The 21,724-nt window shown below is 45.8% G+C and overlaps 1 protein-coding gene across 1 annotated transcript in view; it reads left to right on the top strand.

The window, feature by feature from the left end:
* The window catches only part of DOCK2 (dedicator of cytokinesis 2), a 405,630-nt gene that overhangs the window by 320,418 nt on the left and 63,488 nt on the right, over positions 1-21,724 (top strand). The window contains exons 30-32 of the mRNA XM_067732884.1: positions 2,743-2,821; positions 12,687-12,787; positions 12,880-12,938. Of these exons, the coding sequence (XP_067588985.1) occupies positions 2,743-2,821; positions 12,687-12,787; positions 12,880-12,938 (239 nt within the window). The remainder of the gene's footprint in view (positions 1-2,742; positions 2,822-12,686; positions 12,788-12,879; positions 12,939-21,724) is intronic.

The following is a 21,724-nucleotide window of genomic DNA, read 5'->3' as shown; positions in this document are numbered from 1 at the left end:
CCATGGCACCCTGCGGGGACCCTGCGAAAGGGGTTACATCGCTGCTGTTTCACAGAAAAGGAAACTAGGTGTCAAACACGATATTAACATGTCCCAAATCCACACAGCTGGGAATTGGCAAAGCGAGAAATCACATCCAGTTGTGTGTGTGTGTGTGTGTGTGTGTGTACACAAATCTCGTGATCCTGATAACAGGATACACTGCCTTCTTTGTTCAGCAAATATTTATAGGTGAAGTTTTCAGAGGTGATGAAGAAGAGAGCCCAGTGCTACTGAAAATTAGTCCTTGGGCCACCTTTATCTACATGTCTTAGGTCTGTTTGCTACTTTACATTTAAACAAGGTTCTGTAACTTTCAAAGCTTTTTTATGTACATTTTCTCTTTCTGGCTTCTAACAGATGGATGTTATACAAAGTCGAATAATGAAGTGCTGATCTTAAAAACAAAAGAAAACAGATATTTAGTGTTTAACGAACACCTAGCCCAGCTTCCCAACAAGCAATGACTCGTGTAGCACATGCTGCAGTTGCCCTTCCCACACTCGTGGCCCACCCAAAATGTACCTGCAGCTTCGGTGGGCATTTCCCATGCATCCTGAGAGCTTCCTACTTCTTTCATTCTCTGGGCTTTCTCTGGCTACAGGAGACTTCTCAGCCCACCTGCAGGGCAGGCCAGAAGTGCTAGGGACTTAATGTCCGTAAGAGCAACTTTCAACCATGGGGGGGCTGGTATTAATGGGTAAATAGCCCAGGACACTTCTGATGCTCAAGTATGTTCGCTACAGTCTAAACTCAGAAGTTCCCATGTAGAATTGAGTCCCAGTTATTAGCCAAAGCAATAACCTGCTGATAAACACTTCCTTTTACTGGCTTCCCACGGATAGCCAAATAGACATTTTCCCTGGACCAGCCACTCAGTAGAGAAATTATTGATTGTCCTCTGTTAATCAAAGATTATAGACAGTAGTACAGGGAAGATCTGGCCCCTGCCCTTTTAGATTTTACAAACAAACACACACACACACACACAGTGGAGACTTGGCCACAGTTGGGCATGTAGCAGCTTGGGAGGTGACTGCAAAAATCCAGGACAGAAATGATGGTGACTTGGTTCGGGTCAGTGGCAGTGAGTGACGAGAAGTAGTTGCATTTGGATATATTTTGAAAGTAATGCTAAGAGGTTTTGCTGACAGGTCAGGTGTAGGATGTGAGAGAAAGAGGAAAGTCAAGGATGCTAAGTCCCCCTACCCCTTGAGCAACTGGAAGAATGGAGTTGTTTTCAGCTTAGATGGGAGGACGACAGAAAGAGGGCAGGTAATAGGAGTCAAGCTTTTGACATGTATGCTTGCAATGCCTATTAGTCGTCCAAGTGAAGGTATAGAGCAGAGAGCTGGAATGCAAGCTGGAGCTCAGGGGAAAGGCCAGGGATGAAGATATAAAATTTGGGACTCAAAGGCATGTAGATTGGAGAGTAGATGAGATCATAGAGGGAGTCTCTCATTTCAAGGAAAGCACAGTCTAGTTGGAGGAGACAGTCGTTACTGAGTCACACAAATAGCTCATTCGCAGACCATGATGAAGTCTGGAAAGGCAGTTGTACTGACTGTCCTCTGAGGGCCTGAAAGATGCAGCAGACCCTGCCCTGAAACAATTAGAAGGAGGGGGCATTCTATACAAAGGAAGAATACAGCTGTGAACTCAGAAAACAACCAGAAGCACAAAGTAATAGTGAGAAAGGATCCTAGCAAAGAAGGTGGGGTCCAATCATGGAGAGCATTGACGGTCAAGAGAAAGAGTTTAGATTTCTCCTGTGGGCAGTGGGGAGCCACTGAGGTGGGTGAACGACAGGATTGGAACTGTTCCATAGGGCAACTCACTCTGGAGGCTGAAAGGGAGAGAGAAGAAGAGGCTGTAAGACCAGAGAGTAGGGAGGAAGGAGAGGAAGGGATGGATGGGAAGACATTCGAGAAGAAACACAATTTGACAGGAGGTAACAAAATGTTCAATACGTGTAAGATTTGATCAGCATTACCATCTCGAGAAGAAGAGTGGAGAAGAGGTATATATGGGAGGTGCAAGGCATACATGGAAGAGTGATCATTGAAACACTGTTTATAACAGAAAATGCTGAGAAGCAACATAAAGGTCCATCAATAAAAGACTGATGCAATACGCTGTGATACATCTATACAATAGAATGCTCTTCAGTGATTAAAAGGGATGATATGTATCTGAATTCACTGGCATGAAAGGAACACACAATTTATTGTTGAGTAAAAGAGGCTGTGAAACAGAATTTATCGTTTAACCCCATTTATCAAAATGCTATCTTTATAATATCGTTTGTGTATATATGTCTAGGGAGACCTTTGAAATTATGTTCGTCAAAATGTCAGTGATGGTTTTCCCCAGATGATAGGATTGCTGGTGTGTCGTTTGTTCGTTTATTTATTTGATTTAGGAGGAGGCAATTTTTCTGTCTTCCTGCATGGCATGAATTTTCTGACACAGGCTTGTAACAGTTTAAACAAGAGACAATACAGATTTTCTAAAGGAAGTCAAACAGACAGGCAGGGCAGGGCAAACATGGCCTCAGGTCTACAGTGAGAGCAGGTGTTAATGTGGGTCAACGAACCTCTTCCTTGGGTCTTTGGAACTAAAGGAACTTCAGTCTGAAGCATGGGGGAGGAATGTTTGGGGTAGCGTGCTCAGATGGCCTGGTGACCTTCTGCCTTCTTCCAGGGTCTTCCTGAGAGCTATCAACAAGTTTGCAGAAACCATGAACCAGAAGTTCCTGGAAAACACGAACTTTGAGTTTCAGGTGAGTGTGAGGCGCCAGACTTGCCCTTGGAGTGCCCTGGCTGGGCTGCTCCAGCAATCTGGGCTAACTGCTCCATCAGACACATCCCAAAACACTCGGAAGCTATGTCTGTGTCTCCGGGTGTTTCCACAGAGCCATGGCGGGGAGAGGGGAGGGAGGGAAGTACTCAGCGTTTGGAACCAGGCCCTTGATTAAATAGTCATCAACTGAGCAGCATATGCAAATGTGACCGTATGATGTATCTTGTGTTGAAGAGGAGACTTGCAGTCATTCATTGTCAAAGTGGGTGCCACATTTTAAATATGTATTAATTTTTTTCTTACTTTTTTATTCACTGGAGCCTAGAAAAGCAGCCATTCTCAGATACTGAAAGATAAAGCTCACTAGTACATTTCTGTGATTTTCTGATTCCTCCAGAAACCACTTTTAGTGCTCAGACAAGACCTGGGGACTCTGTGAGGTTCAGGGGCTTCAAAGCATGCCCCTGGGGCAGACAGGGCGACACATCTGCTCAGGGCCCAGGCAAGAAGAACCAGCTCTTCAAAGCCTTGTGGACAAGTTCAGGTTGCTACCTCTGGCTGGAGGTGTGAGAGAGGAGACCCTTAAAAGGGGATCCCCCCTCCAGGGAAGCCTCTGACCCCCAGGATCTCTCACAGCACAAGCTTAGGGAGTGGCCAGCAAACTGGGGCAATGGCTTTTTCTGCCTGCTCGTCTGGGGTTTCAGTTCCTGTCTGGGCTCTGGCCTCTGGCCAGCCAAGGAGCCTCAGGCAAGGCCTGGACTGCATCCGTGCCTCAGCTGACTCATCTGTAAGATGCTCAACAACACCTCCCCTCGCTACTTCGTAGGGTTTTTCCAGAACGGGAACGTGCCAAGGCACTTGCTAGGGGAACTCACTTGTAAGGAGGGTCCCAACAGTTTCCGATCAAACACTTCCTCCTCCAAGAGGCCTCCCCTGCCTGATTCCTCTCCGAAGGTCCCCTAACAACCCCATGGCCACTGTGTATCACCACTTAGCCTGCTGTAGTCTCTTCATAGCACTCCGTGCCATCTTTCTTATTTGCCTACATGCCTGTTCTCTTTCTTTCCTCTGGTAGAAGGTAAGCTTCGGGAGTCGGGAGTGTGAAGACCTGTACTCACAGGGAATCTATGCTGTGTTCCTGGCACATAGTAGGTCTCCTTGGGGAAGTGATGCCTGGGCTGAGGTCTGTGAGATCCACTCTGCTAGACAGCACCGGCCTATAAATACTTAATAAATGTTATCTTTGAATAAGATTCTCTCCCACTACCTTGCATTTAAATCAGGCAACTGAACTATAATGATAATGATGATGAAGAGAACAGCTGCCATTCTCTGACAGCAGTGTCTGTGCAGATCTCACAAGAAGCGCTTTATGCGTTATCTTTCTCAGTCCTTACAACTACCCTACAAGGTCGTTACTATGACTCTTATTTTCTCTACTGGAGGGATGTGGACACTAAGACTCCCAGGCGACAAGCAGATAGCCTGAAGTCACACAGCGTGTCAGTGCAGAGGTGGGACGAAAGCACAGCAGTGGCTGGCCCCAGAGCCTGCAGATCACTGCAGCCACATGCTAGAGATAGAGTTTCACCACCACGTTGGGTTGACTGTTTGGCAGGGTCTGGGTGAGAGTTATAAATCTTTGACATGGAAACAAAACATGTCACTTGGCTGTTCGAATCAGGACAAGTGTTTGATCCCCTTCCAAATGTGGCCCAGGTGCCTGCAGGCTCTGGTTACGAGTACGATCAGGGAAGTTAATAAGGCCATTGCTTTTTTGGAGGGGCAGCTCGGAAGAACACACCTAGGGGCCAGTGGCAAGGCAGTGTTTGGGCCATAAAACCGTTGGCTGGTTTGTTCATCTCTTTCCGTGGGCTTTGGTAATTGTAGCCTCGGACCTGATTTCCTGACTCTGGCTCTCCTCCGTGGTCTTAGAGCGGTACTTTCCAAGAGAAGCTCAGCTTTAGTCCTTCATGCCATTCTTTTAGGTTTTATCCAGTTTTCCTGAAAGAAGATCTGCATCTGAGAGTGCCCCAGAGAAGTGGGGGTTTCATACATGGAAGGTTTGAGCTTATGAGCTGTGTGGCTTTAGGCAAATTACTTCACCTCTCTGTGCCTCGGTGTCCTCAACATCAAATTATGACACTAATAGTAGCTACTTCTCTGGATTGTTGAGAGGATTCAGTGAATTAATTCGTGTAAAATACCTAGAATGCCGGGAACATGGTAGTTAATAAATGGTTAATAAATGTTAGCTCATTATAATTACACTAATTATCATTTTGATGTGATGATGATGACGGTGGTGGTGGTCCTAAGTGTGTCAGGTCTGGGAACCCACATGTCAGTCCTCAGCCAACAGAACAGTAGGGAGGCATCTTTCTGGTCACCACAACAACTGCCTAGGGCTGTCACACCCACAAGATTTGTAAAACGGGAAAGCGGCCAACATTACAAAATGAAAGAAGTCTCCTTTTCGAATGAGACTTCCACAGATATTTAGTGGGAAGCACTCAAGAACAGGATCATTCTTCAAACCTATCTTTGTTCTCCTACCTTCTCCTCACTTGTGTGAGAATGGATTTGTTCTCTGTACCCTGCCTGGAACACGCCTTGTTTTCTTCTTACCGTTTCATTAATTATGCATTTAATATCAGCAGGAACAGCATCCACCACTAAGCGCGGCTGCCCTTGCCAGCTGCTGCCCAGAGGAGGGGCAAGTACAATGAGATTCGCCCTAATATCTTTTCCAGAACTGTGGTTTTATGATTCAAAGGGCAAAAAGCAAGGAGCTCTGTGGGTGCCGTCCTGTAGGTGACAAGACCTGGGAATTAGAAAAATGATGCTTCCTGCTTGGGGCTAAAAAAGTTTGCATTCCCAGGCCCTATTCAAGATGCTGGGCCTTGAGATTCACATCTGTTTGCATGGTCAGGGAAGACCAAGAGAGGATTTCGAGTTTAACTCAGTGAGAATTTTTGTTTCAGAGCAATTCTCATGAGTCCAGGCTGTTGCAACATGCCTTGAGAAACTCAGAAGCAAAACAGAGCACTGGCCTGCCTTCAAAGATCTTGGGGTCTCAATAGCAGACTATAAATCCATCTTCTAGCATCCAAGCTTTTGAAGAAGGTGACTAAGCTTTATTAGGCATCGACTTAGGGCATTTTGACCCTTAATCATGACCCTATTAGGTTGGGATATACCCGTTTTACTGGCGAAGAAACTGAGCTTCAGAGAAGTGGTTGACTTTTCTGTTAAAGGTCATCTAACTATTAAGTGGGTCTTCTGGGATTCAACCCCAGGCCTGTCTGCAATACCCAAGCTCTTTTCACTCTTCTGCACTGTCTCTTAGGAACAGGGTGCCTTTCGGATCTAGGAGACAGCTCTATGTAGCTCCAGAAACAGTCTGCCCTTGTTAGCTTTTGCTGGCCGTGGGACAGGGAGCTCTTCAATGATTGGCTGCAGAATTAGACTCTCCATGTTGGAAACTCTGATTGGTCCAGAAATCAGTGGTTGCACTTCAGATGTGTTCTTTGGCTCCAAATAATTTTTTTCCATCTTAGGTGGCTGTCTGATTGCTACTAAGACCATTCTCTCTACTTGGGAAGCTGTAATTGGCTCTGCCTTTGGTAATTCCAGCCTTAGTCTTGAGGCATTTCTGGATCAACTTCTGGGCACCAGACCACCTTGGGATCATTTTTAAACCTGTACTGGAGACCCTGTGAAATGAAAAGCTTCCAGAATATTCCCAGCCGTTGGTGGAGGAATGAGGGCAGGCTTGGTCTTTATAATGGGAAGTGTAACCAGTGATGGCAAAATACATGAGAGAGGGAGCACAGACACAGAGGGAGCACTCATTGGCGCCTTGAAGAGGCCCACAGCACTACCCACAGGGAGGTCATGGCAGGACGCCTCCACCAGGCAGGAAGATGGTCATGTGCTTGGGGACAGCTTCTGCGGCCCTGCCTGCTTCAGCTTGAGGACCCTAGACAACCTCTGGACTGATGTTCCCAACCTGAATCTGTAGCTGGAAACTTTTACTCCCAGAATCAATGGCATCTTCACAATGGCCATGGCAGCTGGGCCTCTGCACCACAGAGGTGGGTATGCTGACTGCATTTCAGCAACCCTGGGTGTTGGGTCTTTTTTTTTTTTTTTAAATAAGAATTTGGGGTAAATAATAATTCAAGGCCATTGAGAAAGAAACTTATAGGATCAGACATTCTTGATGTCTCTGCTGTAAAGATATCTGATGAACCAGTGGAAAACTCAACCAACGACAAAGGCTAACAAGAACCAAGAGAGAAGAAGAAGAGCAATTTTAACAGAAGAGCAGAGTGGTTAAAGAATGCAAGTTCTGGAGACAGATGCACTTGGATTCAAATGCCAGCTTCATCATTTTGTAACTGTGTGACCTTGGGCAAGTTAGTCAACCTCTCTGGGCCTCAGTTCCCTGTTCCCTAAAATGGGGAGAATCATAATACCAATAGCATAGTTTCTGGGGAGGATTTAACAAGAACACATGCGGCATGCTGGGCTCATTAATGAACTCATTCAACAAATATTTCCTGAGTACATGTGGGGTTAGACATGATCCTAGACACTGGATATACAACAGGGAATAAAAAGATGAGTTTCTTGCTTGCATGATGCTTACATCCGGTAGAGGAGACAGAAAATAAATTAGTTCTGCTTAAAATATGTCACGAATCCTGTGAACAGGGTGTATGTAATGAGGGCAAATAATGGATGGATCTAGTTTAGTCCAGGCGGGCTGGAAGGCTTCCCCTGGAAGTGATTTTTGAACTGAGATCAAAAGGCTGAGTAGGAGTTTACTAGGTAGCAATTTCCTCATTTTGTCCTTATAAGTACCCCCTTTAGATGCTATCTAAAGTCTCAGAGAGGTAGGGTAACTTGCCCATGACAGTGGAGCTTGTAATTCCAGGATTGGAATTCTGGAAGGTGACCTGACGGTATCTATGAAAACAAACAACAAAGACAACACAAACAATAACAATATCTGTATAGACCCTGTGCCTTAGCAGTTCCACGTCTAGGAATGTCTACTACATAACAGTCTCTCATGCATAAAGATATATAAACAAGGATGTTGATTACGGCACCAATGCTAAAGAAGAAAAAAGTTGGAGTCAAGCTAAATGTCTATAAATAGGAAATTGGTTACAATTAAAGTACATTCTTAGAGCAGAAGACCATGCAGCAATAAAAGAGAATGAAGCAGATCTGTATATGCTAATGTGGAAACATCTGCAAGAAATATTGATGAGAGAAAAAAGCGAAGTATAGCAGACTATTAAGAAAAGATGTCTATACATATGTTTGTTTATACACAAAAATTTTTGGAAGGATATCCAGGAAATTGTTAGCAACATTTTCTTCTGGGGAATTAGACTAGGGTCCAAGGTAGGATGGAAAATAACTTTTGATTATTTAATCTTTTCAATCATTTAATTTCTTTCACTGTGTGTATATTACATTTATAATTTTTTGAGAGTTAATTAAAAATAGCTGAATTCTCATTACACCCACTAGCGGTATGACTGGGTGGTAGTTTAATTTATCTGGATCTCACTGTTTACATCTGCGAAGTAATAGATTTGGACCAGATGACCCTTAAATTTATTCCAGCTTTAACCTTCTTTTGTCCTACGATTTCAAAATATGAAATTCCCAATCAGAAATCACCTTACTTCTTCCCCGGGGAAAAGGAACCTGTGTGTTTTGCCAAAGATTCTGTGGCTTCTCCGAGCCATCCAGGCTGGGCTGTTAATAAAATGCCACCAGGCAGCTTGGGCCAGGGAGGAAAGAAAAATCTGGGATCTTTTGAAACAACTGGAGAATCTCTCTAACAAAATGGTGATCAATAAATAAATATTTTCTGGAGCACAACTGTAGTCAAGCCATCGTACTGAATTTAGCATTAGGGATACAAATAAGTAGAAGCCAGAACCCTTGGTACTGGTGGAAATTACAATCGGAAAAGACAGGGCTTACAAATGCTCTACGACCAGTACTTACAACAATCCTTTATGGTAGTTACCATTATTTTTTCCATTTTACAAGTAAGGAAAATGAGGCTCAGAAAGGTCAAGTAGCTAGCCAAAGACGGCTCAGCTAGTAAGAGAGAGACTGGTGTCCATTCCCTAGTCTGTGAGACACTGAGGCATGTGCTCTTAACCACTGGAGGATCCTGTCAAGTGAGTGGAGCACAAGGTCAGGTGTGGAATGATGGACCCACGTCTGTGGTTGTACCTACTAAGTGCTCCTCAAATCCGGAAGGGCTGAGCAGACCTGATGTGCTCTGCCTTCTGGGAAGGCCTCATGAAGGAAGTGGGTCTCGAACTGGGCTTTGATGAAAGGATGGAAGTTAGATGCTGCAGGTGTGAGAACCACTGTGAGCAAAGCCACGGAGGCCAAGACGCTTGTGTTCTATCTGTGAGTCTGAGCATATCAGCCCCTGCCCCCTCCCCAGGCAGTTTGCTGAGGGAGATAACACTGGAAATTGCCTGAAAAGCCAGGTTAGTTCATTTGGTTCTGATTCTTCAGGAGCAAGAGTCAAGGAAGGTTCAGGCAAGAAGTATCATGAGTGCCCAGCCGTGTCTATTTGTGGCCACTGCTCAGCTCTCAGGCACTGCACAGAGCCACTGACCATGACGGCCTTCCCTCCGTTCCAAAGTTGGACCCACAGAGCCTCATTGGCAGAACTGGGCAGGGGCTGTGGGTGAGACACCTAGGGGCACCATTTCTGATCTACTAAGAAGAAGCAGCACTGGATCTATGGTCTCATGGTCCACGAAGATCTTCAAGGAGAGAAGTCAAAAGAAAATCAGGTGCACTCCTAAGTATATACCCAAGAGAACTGAAAACACACATCCACACAAAAACTCACATGTAGATGTTCATAGCAGCATTATCCATAATCGCCAAAAGGCAGAAACAAACCAAATGTCCATCAGGGATAAACAAAATGTGGTACGTCCATATATATTTATACCCAGAATAGTATTCAGCAATAAACAGAAATGACGGACTGACACCTGTGACAACGTGGATGAACCTTGAAAAGGTCATGCGTAGTGAAAGGAGCCAGACACTAAGGAAAGGTCACATATTTTCTGATTCCATTTCTATGAAATGTCAAATCCACAGAGACAGAAGCAGCTTTGTGGTTGCCAGGGGCTGAGGAGGAAGGAAGAATGGAAGTGACTGCTAATGGGTGGACGGTTTCTTTTTGGGGCAATGAAAATGTTCTAAAATTAGGTAGTAGTACCTTGTGAGTATACTCAAACCCACTGAATGATATACTTTAAAAAGTTAATGTTATGATATGTGAATTATATCTCAACTTTAAAAAAGAAAATCAGGAATGTGTGACAGAAAACATTTTTGAAGGACCAAGTCAGGTAGAATAGAGGCTAGCAAGAAGCTTAATTAGATTTGACAGTGTCTAGGTATTCTCAAACATGGTTGGGAGAGGGGGATTTCTGGAATTATTCTCAAAAGTGATACCAGTTCAACTTACTTTGTCACATACCTATTTCCTGTTGTAACCTGATTATTCTCATGAAATCCCCTAAATTCAGGAATTTTTCACCCTAGAAATAACCCATTCCATGTCCTGTGACCAAGTTTTCCCGTTCCTTGGCTTGTGGTTTCATATCCTGGTCTTAGACGGGAGGAGGTGTGAGCTCTGGGCTTACACAGACCAAAACAGTACATTTTCAGAACCTGCAAGTCATGGGGACGTCAGGAGGAAGGACAGTCAGAGTGGCTGAGAGACGCCAGGAGGAAGGACAGTCAGAGTGGCTGAGAGACGCCCTGACCTTTACTGTGTTTGGATAAGCGAGGTTATTACGGAAACAGAGGAGCCTGAGATCTGATTCTCAGGGTGATGGGCAGTTTTTGGAGGACTTTGAGGAAGGGAGTGATACGATATGATCCTTCCGGCTTCTGTGTGCAGAGTTGACTTTACGGGGGCCACAAGCCAGGAGGTCACTTCACTGCACCCCTGGAGAGACTTGGTCTTTTTGAACTCTGGGAGATAAAGTTTCAAGTAAAAGAAGGAAAGCTCATTTCCTCAACAGAGTATGAGCTGCACAAGGGCAGGGACTGCTGTCTGTATAACCATTGCCCTATCCCCACGTGATGGCAATGCCTGGCCCATTGAAGATGTTCAATAAATATGTGTTAATGCATCCTCAGCTAAAGACTGATCGCAGCGTGTAGAAAGAGACTTGAACGTCAATCAGAAGGCTTGGGTTTAAATCGCAGCTCTGCTGTATGTTTAACAAGCTGTGTGACCTTAGGCAAAATACTTAAGCCCTCTAAGCCTCAGTCTCCTCAACTGTAAAATGGGCCTAATAATGGCTACCAAGTTTTGAGAGATGAAAGGAGGGATGTGTGGGAAAGTGCCTGGCCCATGGTAAAATGAAGGGCTTGTTTTGCTCCTTTCTGAAACTGGAACCACAAGCCCAAATGAAAGTAATACTCTGGGCAGCAGTAGGGGCTTTATCAAGGGTAGAGCTGCCTTTCATTTAGTCTTGGCCATCTGAAACTTCCGATGAACATCTTTGAGTGAAGGATGAAGGTCTCACTGGCAGGTGATTTCCCCAGCTGGTGTTAACCCTCCCCTTGCTAGTCAATGTTTAGAGGAGGCTGGAAGTGTGTGGGCTTTGTCCAGCAAAGCCGCCCCCCACCTGCTCCTTGCAGGGCCATGGCATCTCATAATAATTGCCCCTGAGCACCGAAGGCACCAGGTTGTACTATTTGCTTTGGTACCAAAGGAGTCACTAGAATAATGAAAAGAATAATAGGGCAAACCAGTGCTTTGGAGCTCTTACTGAGATTCATGCCCTTTAAACACATCATCTTTACCATAACCCTCTGCAGTGGATACACAGGTACCCCTTTTGCAGATGGGTTCACTGAGGCTCAACAACACCTTGGTTTGGGTCTCCATCTCGGTTCTGTAGCCTGTGTCAATATCACTGTCACTGCTGCTAATCTTTGGAGCCCTTGCCCTGCGCTGCACACTTGACCTGATCTCTTTCACCATGAGCCGTGGAGTGGGTTCTAGTATTAGTCTCTTCATTTAGCACCAAGAGATCATGTAAATGTGATGGTTATGACAAGCTTACCTGTAAACTTGGCCCTCAGTGGTTTTTGAACTCAAATTAGCATTGCAATCACCCAGAGTACTTGTGAACACACGGATTTCTGGGGTCCGATTCAGTAGGTCAGGGGTGGGTCCAGAGCATTTGCATTTCTAATGAGCTCCCACGTGCTGCTGGTACTGCTGAGCAGAGCCACACTTCAGAACCATTGAACTAAAGAGAAGGAAAAGGCAAAATATTCTAAGCTGGAATAGGTTGCAGGCTGGTCCTCTGAGCTGTCGGGTGAATTAGGGAGGACTTCCGTAGAGGCCGAGAGGCTCTGAAATACTTAATCCCTCATCACCCTCTACTTCTAGGGCAGAGAACCAGCTCACCAGGGCACCCAGCTGGGGCGACTTGTCTTTCAAAAAAACAAAATGAAGCAAAACAACAACAATGAAAAAGCAGCCCTAAAGTCTTCCTCCTTGCCCAAATCCAGAGATTTGTCAGAGAGAGGATGTGGTCGGCACCTAGAGAAATCCATCAGTTATCCTCGCTCTGGCCGGGATGTTAATTTCAGAGTCAGTGCCAGTTAGAAAATTGCAGCGCACAGAATTAAACTGGTTCTGCCTCGGTCTTCTGCCATCTTCATAAATTATTCACGTTACCCAGCGTTTAATATGCTTTCCCACTTCAGACCCTCTCCGTGACTGTTCTCCACTCTTTCATTTACAGCTGTGGAACAACTATTTTCATCTGGCGGTGGCTTTTATCACTCAGGATTCTCTGCAGCTGGAGCAGTTCTCACACGCCAAATACAACAAAATCCTGAATAAGTAGGTTGCATTTGGATCTCTTGAAAGGGGGGTAGGGGTTCATGAGAATCTCTGAGATGGTGACTGAAGCAGACATTTTTTGTTCCTCCTAGGTACGGGGACATGAGACGGCTAATTGGCTTCTCCATCCGTGATATGTGGTACAAACTTGGTGAGTAGGCACACACAACCAGACAGACACCATCTGCACAGGCCAGGCTCCTTCTTGAAGACCATCCGTTAGAGGGCCATGGGGGCTTCAGCAGTGGGAGCTTGAAATAATAGTCTATTGCTGTACGCACCCCGGGTCCTTAATAAGTGCCTGATGAGAGAGGGTGCCCATCCCCCAAATCCCACCCCCCAAAACAGCTGTGGATCTGCTTCTCCTTGGTGCCCCTGAGGGGTTAAGAACTCAAACTGGATTTTACAAGAAGGAGAAAGAGCACGACTGCTGTGGGAGTACACGTCACACGTGTGCTTTCTGCTGACTGGTGGCCGTTCTGCATCCCGCTTCCTATGTGATGTAGTGATCTACAAAAGACCCTCCAACCGCATGGGGGAGAATTGTTTCCATGGAAGACGAAGGTCTTTTGCGGTATGTTTGAGCTGAAACGTGGCCCCAGAAGCTGTCCCTGCTTCAGTGAGCTGCAGGAATCCTGTGTGAGCTGAGTGGCATCTGTGGGAGGAGAGAAGGGGAGATGGAGTCCGCCAGGCATTTAGGGAGGGTCTGAGTCAGACCAGGGCTAAGGAGATCTTTATCTAGTCTTCACATCACCTCCTGCAAGATGGAAACGTTACCTGCTCCTTTTACTGATCAGGAAACTCAGAGAGGGAAGCAACTTGCTTGAGATGAAACAGTGGCAAATCCCAGAGCTTGGTTTTGATTCCACGAGGCTGGGGGCCACATACCTCGCCCAAGGCCTGAATCCTGCTCCATAAATAGGTGCGGAAAGGATGAATGGGTAGATGGATGGATGAATAAATAGTAACAAGTAATGAACCATTTTCACCTCCGATTTTTGTGCACCCTCCTTGACTCTCTGCTGCCGAATTGCTCTGCCCTGGGCCTGGATGTGGGCCCTCTTCAGTCGAGCACTTGCAGTGCTGTGCCCATCTCTTAGATTCAACCTATATCACCTCCCCTGACTTTGCTTCTTGCCTCCCCAGACATCTTAGTGTCTTTCAGTTCCCATCTGATTTCCTGGACAGCCGTTCCTCACCCTTTCCAGCAAGGCCCATTCGTTGTGGGGAAAGCACAGTGGATATCAGCCTGGGTTTTGTGTTTGCTGGCAGCAACTCAACTCAGGCCAAGAGCACATACTGGTAACAGGAGGGTTGTGGACTGGCTCACAAAATCAAAATGAGAGCTGGGGAACCAGGCCCAGAACAGACTCTACATCTCTGCCTGGGGCCTTGCCCCGTCATTTACATGCTATGAGGCCCAAAGCCAGGGGACTGAGTGACACTGGGCCTAACCTGGGGAAACAGCATCTTCTCCCAGGGTGCTTACGAGGATCATGAGAGCAAATACTGGACAAGTGAGGCCATGGAGGCCACACCCATGTCAGAGTTTTTATCATTATTTTCACCCTCGTGCCATCAGGAGGGAGCCTCATTTTCCTGTTCTAGCTCAGTAGTCATCAAAGCCAGGCCTGTGTCACTAAGGCCTGAAGGGCAGGGCCCGGGCAGTGCCCAGGCAGGTAATGTAAAAGAGTGAAGGGGCTGATGTATGTTAAACCCACAGAAATCCATAATGCAGGGTACTGTCAACATTTGGGGTTGGATAGTTCTTTGTTGTGGTGGCTGCCCTATGTATTGTAGGACACTTAGTAGCATCCCTGACCTCTAGCCACCAGATGCCTACCCACCAGATCCTCCTTAGTTGGGTTAACCAAAAAAAGTCTCTAGACATTGCCAAATGTCGTATGTGTGTGTGTGTGTGTGTGTGTGTGTGTGTGTGCACGTGTGTGTGTGTATACAGAATTACCCCCATTTGTAAGCCACTATCATAAATAAATACCATCTCTGCCCTGTTTTTCTAGAACAGCATACCTTTCTCACTCTATCTTTTGTTTTTCCACTTTGGATAATGACAGGGATGTAAGAAATACTTTATGTTTCATTCACCATTACCCTGCAATAGGGAAAAACAAAAAAGCATAGTGCCAGTGAAGGCCTACCTGGTAGCCAGCATCTGGCCTCAGGGGTCAGGATTATAGGAAGGAGTAGGTGGGCCTGCAGCAGAGTGAAGCAGATGTGCCCCAGCTAAAAGGGGCAGTTGCTGTCCTGCTCTGGTTGACCGCCGTCCTTTTACAATGCAAGGCCGACATTGTCACATCTTCCATTTTTTCAAAAGGAGCCAGGAAACATGATTTTTAAATGCATTTTCCAATTTATGAATATTGGTGATAACTAATTGCAAGTTTTTAAAACATTGAATGTGTCCAGTGAAACATGGGGCCCAGATTCGGTTTGCATATGAGTTTGCATTCTTTGCTTTACAACAGCAAAGAGGAGGTAAAGCCGTGGTGGGCTTCCTTTCCCAGATCTACATATCAAGCTTTGCCAGAATTGCAAAGCAGGGATCTGTGCTTTGTTTGTTTCTAGTTCTTCCACACAGCCTGCTCTTTTCTGAATGTCCTTCATTGCCGTTGTTTTGCACACAGAAGATTTTATTTAGATATAGATTATGTTTTGGCAGGCGTTCCTGTGTTCCCAATTATGCTGATGAATGAAAAGATGTTACCAAATATTCCACCTGCTTAGAATCACAGAACATCAGAACTGGAAGGGCCCTTTAGAGATCATATTGTCCAGCATTTTTCAAACGTTTATTTTTAGCTGAGGACCAATAAAAAAAATATCCTGCTCAACACAGAAATTGGATGAAAGCCAAGCTATTCTAATTGAAGTCGAGTGGGGGGCCCAGAGCCCATTATAATGGGCCTCTCCTGAGCTCCCATGTAGACCCCTGTGGATTTGCTGGGGAGAAATCCTGAAGTACTTCAGAGAATAGTTTGAAGCTACAGGTCTGGTCCAACCCACCATTTTACCAATGAGGAAACTAAGGCACAGAGAGACAAAGAGGTGCGTACGGGATCCTGGAGTGGATTAGAGTTAGATTCAGGGCAAGTACCCTGGCACGAGTGTTTGTCCAGAAGCATCACAAACTTCTTGATGTATTCAAGTACCTGTAGGATGAATTAATGTAATTAAAAGATATACTTGTTAGGGTTTGGGGGTTGCAAGAAAGAGATGCTGACTGTGGCCGCCTTAATCAGGGAAGGTACTTATGGGAAGGGGAAGGGGAAATGGGCTACGAAGGGTAGGGCCAGAGACACTCAAGGGTCCACGACAGGTGGTGTGACATTGCCTTCAGAATGTTCTCTCCCAGCATCACTCTGCTAAAGGTCCAGTCTCCAGGGGACACCATTCTATTGGCCTTCCTTGGATGACCTCTCCATCAATGCCCCCACCAAGCCTACATCCATCAAGGGAGGTAGAATTTCCCAAAGGAAAACGTTCATGGAGTTATGAGAGGTCAGACAAAGGCACAGATGTCCACAGCAGAAAACAAAAAGTAAAGGATGCTGCTGGCAAGGATGGCGGAGGCTCCAAGGAAGAGGAAGGTATATCAGCCTGAAGGGGTTTTCCTGCTGCTAATTAGTTACATGGCTGCCTTCTCTTTGTCTATCTCCTTCAGGGATAACGGGAGGCAGAGTGAATGGATGGTTCCCCATCCCCACCCCACTCCGCGTTCTGCCAGATGATGTCATTAGCACACTTTCTCTAATGTGCTAATGAGGTTAATCTGCTAATCCAAACCAGGACTAAGCACTGTATACATGAGGGCCCAGTGTAGTGAGAACACTGCCTTGGGTAATGATGGGTTTTAAAGTGCAATTTGTGGAATATCCAAGACAGAGTGAAACTTAGAAGCTATCTGTGGCAGACGAGGCTGAGTGCCCACACAACAGCCATTCCATCCTTCTTCCTGGCTAAGTGATCCCTGATTTTTTTTTTCATGATCACAATTTGCTCAGTTAACAATGATTTATAACAGGTGATGGCCATGTGACCCCGCTCTAGCCAATGAGAATCAGAAGAAATAAACTTCCTGGGGCTTCAGGAAAACATTTTTTTCCCAATTAAAGTAAAAGGAAGGGGGACAAATTCAATGAGCACAACACATTTTTTGCCCATAGTCTTTCCCCCTCTTCCTTTCTGGGAAACAATAAGATGCCTGGAGGTGTGGTAGCCACCTTGAAGCCATGAAGACAAGAGTCACACCCTAAGGATGGAGGAGCAGCTCTGGACTGACCGTCTCTGGCTTCTTGTTAAGGAAGAAAACTAAAGCAGAACTTATTCAGTTTAGCCGTGGTGATCAGATTTCTGCTACATCCCTATCTGATACATACATCATCTGATTCAATGCCCTGATTTTACAGGTGAGGTCACTGAGGCCCAGAGAGGCACAAGGACATTCCCAAGGTCAACAACAAATCAGTGACTCAGCTGAGGCAAAAGAGCCAGACTCTTGACCTCAAGTCCAATGTTCTTACTAATAATTTGTTTCAGAATATGCAGATTACTTTCCAAGGCTATGAAATAGCCAACTGCGTTTTTCAAAGACTGCTGATAATGAGTAAATCATGATGCGTGTGAAGTTTTAAACTTTTGTTTTAATGCCCAGTGCAGTCAGGGCATCATCACCATGATCGTCAGTATCATCATCTTTTTCTCATCAGGAGAGATTTGAGCAACCCTGTGATTATAAGATAGCTAATTGCAAAGATAATCCCAGGCTGGAAGATTATTCAGGGAAAAGTCTAGACATCTGTGTGTGTGTGTGTGTGTGTGTGTGTGTGTGTGTGCGCGCGCGTGCTTTTGTGAGAGAGGGTACATGCAGGGAGGTCTTTATGGAGAGAAGGACCATATGTTGGTACTAGGACCCAGCCACTAAAGGGTTAATGCCATTTGAGTCTTTGAATCCTGGGATGATGCCAAATATAATGTACTCTTCCTGATAACGTAGCATCATAACATTTGATTTCTGCTTAGAATGAAGCAATGCACGTTTTGCCAAAATAACTGTACTTAACCATCCCACATTCACTTGGGTTAATGCCGGTCTGCTGTGTTAACAGTCTTCATGGGAAAGAAAGACAAATTCCAGCGGCTGGCATCATGGCCTCACACGTGGGGAGGTCACTCCCGGCAGAGCTGTCAGAGCAACTGCACCATTACGTTTTAAGCATCTGTGGGGTGCCCAGCTTGGTGCTAAGCTCCAGGGAAGGGCGGGAGAGTTGGGAAAGTATAAGGCACAGTCCCTGCCCTGCCTGGAAGAGCCTACCATCCGGCTCTGGGAGTAGAACAAACTAAGAGTGTAAAGAACAAAGTAAGAGCATGTTCTTTAATGTGAAATGTGTGGTGGAGACTCAGGAGTTCAGGCAAACAGGAGGATGGCTCTTTTGAGTAAATGGCTCTTGAATTAGACCCCAGGGTGGTCAGAACTGAAACAGAGGGGAACGGGGGAGGGGCAACTGTTCCAGGAGAGCAACCAGCCTAAGCAAGCATGACTTCTTAGAGTTGGGCAGAAGCTGCTGGGAAGAAATAGGAAATGGGATTAGAAAGGCATCCATCCATCCACCCATTCATTGATTCATTTAACAACAAATATTGAGCACTGTGATAGGCAGAATAATAGCTCCCCAAAAATGTCCAAGTCCTAACCCCCAGAACCTGTGTATAAGTGACCTTACATGGCAAAGTAGACTTTTTAGGTGTAATTAAGGATCTTGAAGATGGTAAGAGTATCCTGGAGTATCCACATGGACCAAATGCAATTACAGTGTCCTTATAAGTGAGGAAAGGAGGCAGGGGAGTCAGAGAAAGATTAGAAAAAGCAACACCATTGGCTTGAAGATGGAGGAAGGGGCCATGAACCAAGGAATGTGGGCGACCTCCAGAAGCTGGAGAAGGGAAGGAAAGAATTTCCTCCTTAGACCCTCCAGAAAGAACTCAGCCCTGCTCACACTTGACTTTAGCCCAGCGAAACCCATTTCAGACTTCAGACCTCCAGAAGCGTAAGATTAATCTGTGCTGCATTAAACCACCGTCTGTGGTGATTTATAATAGCAGCAACAGGAAATGAAGACAAGTACCCTGTGCCAGGCACTATGCCTGTAGCTGAGGCTACAACTGAAAACAGTTGTAGTTAGAGACATAGCCCCCAGCCTCAGGGACTTTGCACTGAATAGTAACAAACTAATTGCGGAGCTATTTAATTATGGTTGCAAGGGGACATAGCTGTAGAGCAGAAGCTGGGGGCGTCCAGAGAGTGTGTAAAGAACTCCTGCCTAGTGAGTGAGCTGAGGGGGCCTTGATGAGGAACGGGGGGAGCCCTGAGCTCCAAAGCAGTGCTGTCCTAAGGAACTAGCATGTGAGCCACCTGTCTAAATTCAAATTCTCTAGTGTCCAAAATTTTTTTTTAAAGTATTTAAAAAGCAGTGAAATTCGTGTTAACAATATGTTTTATTGAACCCCATATTCCAAAGTGTTACCATTTCAACATGTAACCAATATAAAACATTACTGAGATATGTTACCTCTTTTTGGTTTGTTTTCCAGAACTCTTTCTTTGAAATCTAGTGGGTTTTTTTACACTTACAGCACATCTCAGCTCGGAGTAGCCTTATTTCAAGTGCTCAAAGACACATGTAGCCAAGTAGCTTCCATACTGGATAGAGAACGAGTAAGATTTACTTGTGGAGGCGGTGGTGATAGGATTCAGGGCGGTGATGGGGTCAGGGAGCGGGAGGGAAGAGCATGGTGGGCAGAAGGGGGCAGTGTGCAGGCCTGAGGAGGGGGAAGCAGGGCGAACCGGAGGAACAGGAGGCAAGCCAGTGGAGGGAGGCTGGGGTGTGGAGACGGAGCATCGGGCCAAATGGGCCTGCGGAGCAGTGGGACCCATGGAAGGACTGTAAGCTGTGGACCAACATAATCAGACTGGGGCTTTTCAGACATCTTTGAGAACAGATAAGAACATGTTTCGATCGGATAGAGAAGGGTTTAGAGGGTGGTGAATGTCAGCCATGGGAGATAAGATACGTCTAATCCAACCTTCTTCCCGTGCCAGCGCTTTACTCTAGAGGTGAACAAACAAACTGACTGGACTGAGAAGTTCCGTGAAAAGCCCCAGGGGGCTCCATGAGGTCGGACCCGGTCTCCTCACATTGCTTTTCCAGAACCCGCCCTAGGCTGAGCTTGTACTGCTCAGCGTCATCATCATAACCAGCATCGACACTTCCTGAGCCTTTCTGATGAGCCAGACCCTGTACAAAGCCCTTTGTTTTAAGCTTCTCAACGATTCTTCCAGACAGGGATTATGATTATTACCTCCATTTAACGGATGAGATAACAGAGGCTCAGGGACATTAAGTGACAGGCACAAAGCCACACGGCCTGGAGTGGCAGTGGGGGGACTTGACCCAGGTTATCAGGGCCCGGAGGGAAGCCGGGGCCGGGCACGTTCTGGGTAACGAGGAGAGAAACAACCGCCTGTCTTAGAGCAGTGCTGGGAGGGCGATTTTCCAAGCCTGGGAAGGTGGAGCAGACATCTGTGTTCTTTCTTCCTCTTTTGAAGTGAATGAGTGGTCTTTCCTGAGCAGCCCGACTTTATTTCAGAGTCCCCAAGAGGCTTGCGGGACGCTGAAATCCAGGGGGTGGTAACTTGCCCTCATCCCATTCATTTCAGGGTCTGTGCCAGCCCTCGCAGGGCCTCACGCTCTCAGCTCGAGCGCGCCTGGTGCCCTGTCAGCCCCCTGAGGTGAGCGACTTGCCCACCTTCACTCTCAGCCTGGTTCACGCGATTGTCTCCTCCCTTCCTTCTTCCTTTCTTCTTTCTTTGTTTCTTTTTTGCCAGGTCGCCTTCTTAGTGCCCTCAGACCCTTGGCCTGCAATCTCACGGTCTCTTCCTGAGAGGGGTGATAGACAAGGCCATTGCACAGACTGGAAACTGAGGCCGGAGAGCACAGGGGACTGCTCTCCACCAGCACACCTAAGCTCTTCCCTGTGCTCTCATTACCACCAGATCCTTTCCTGAAGCCTGTGTAACTCGGCATTTGGATGTATCCTGCTGGCTTATCGGCACTTTGTATCTGTTCCCAGTGAGAGTCCGCTTCCATTATGTGAAAAAGACCCTCTCGCCCATTCCCTTCCTTGCCTTTTTTTGAAAACAGCAGCAGACGTGTCCCTCGAATGAGGAATTCTTTTTTTTTTCCCAAATGAGTTTGCATTCACTTAGCCACAAATATGTTCTCTGTGTTTGTGTGCCTGTGTGGGCATCTATGATTATAAAGGCACACATTCAGATTACTTGAACACAAAATCCAATGTGCTGCAATTCCATTTTTGATGTAAATGAATAAACTTTCTTTCTGGAGCGTTGTAAGTGCCGTTGAAATCACACTGCATTTAGAGAGCAGCATCTCTTTCTCTCCTCTTTCCCTATTCTTCCAAACATCTCTTCCACTGAATGCAGGTCCAAAGTGTCTAAGAAGTCCCTGGTCCATGGATGTCCGCTCTTTATTTTAAACCATCTTAAATATATCCTTATCAGACCCAATGCCCTCCAGTATTCTAAAGGCCTTTGTTGTATAAGCAATTTCTCCATTCCATGGTGGCTTATCTGACAGTTTCTCATTTACCTTCTACTTATTATTGCAGTCGACTTTGAATTTTAAAACCCCACTGAGGGTTTAAAGGATCTTGAAGGACTAAATCAGAAACCTAGATTAGCAGTTACTATAAACCTTCAGGAAAGCTCGTTTTTTTTCCCCTTTTTTTCTCTTTGGATCAATGTGAAGTACAATCCAAATACATCCTATAATGAAGCTGATATCCTGGTTAAGTGTCTTTATATTTCACTCAACTCTCTGCCAGCCGTCATCATTTCAT

The sequence above is a fragment of the Pseudorca crassidens genome, chromosome 3 (genome assembly GCF_039906515.1).
Source record: "Pseudorca crassidens isolate mPseCra1 chromosome 3, mPseCra1.hap1, whole genome shotgun sequence".
Taxonomy (NCBI): Eukaryota; Metazoa; Chordata; class Mammalia; order Artiodactyla; family Delphinidae; genus Pseudorca; species Pseudorca crassidens.
This window is presented reverse-complemented; position numbering and strand designations above follow the sequence as displayed.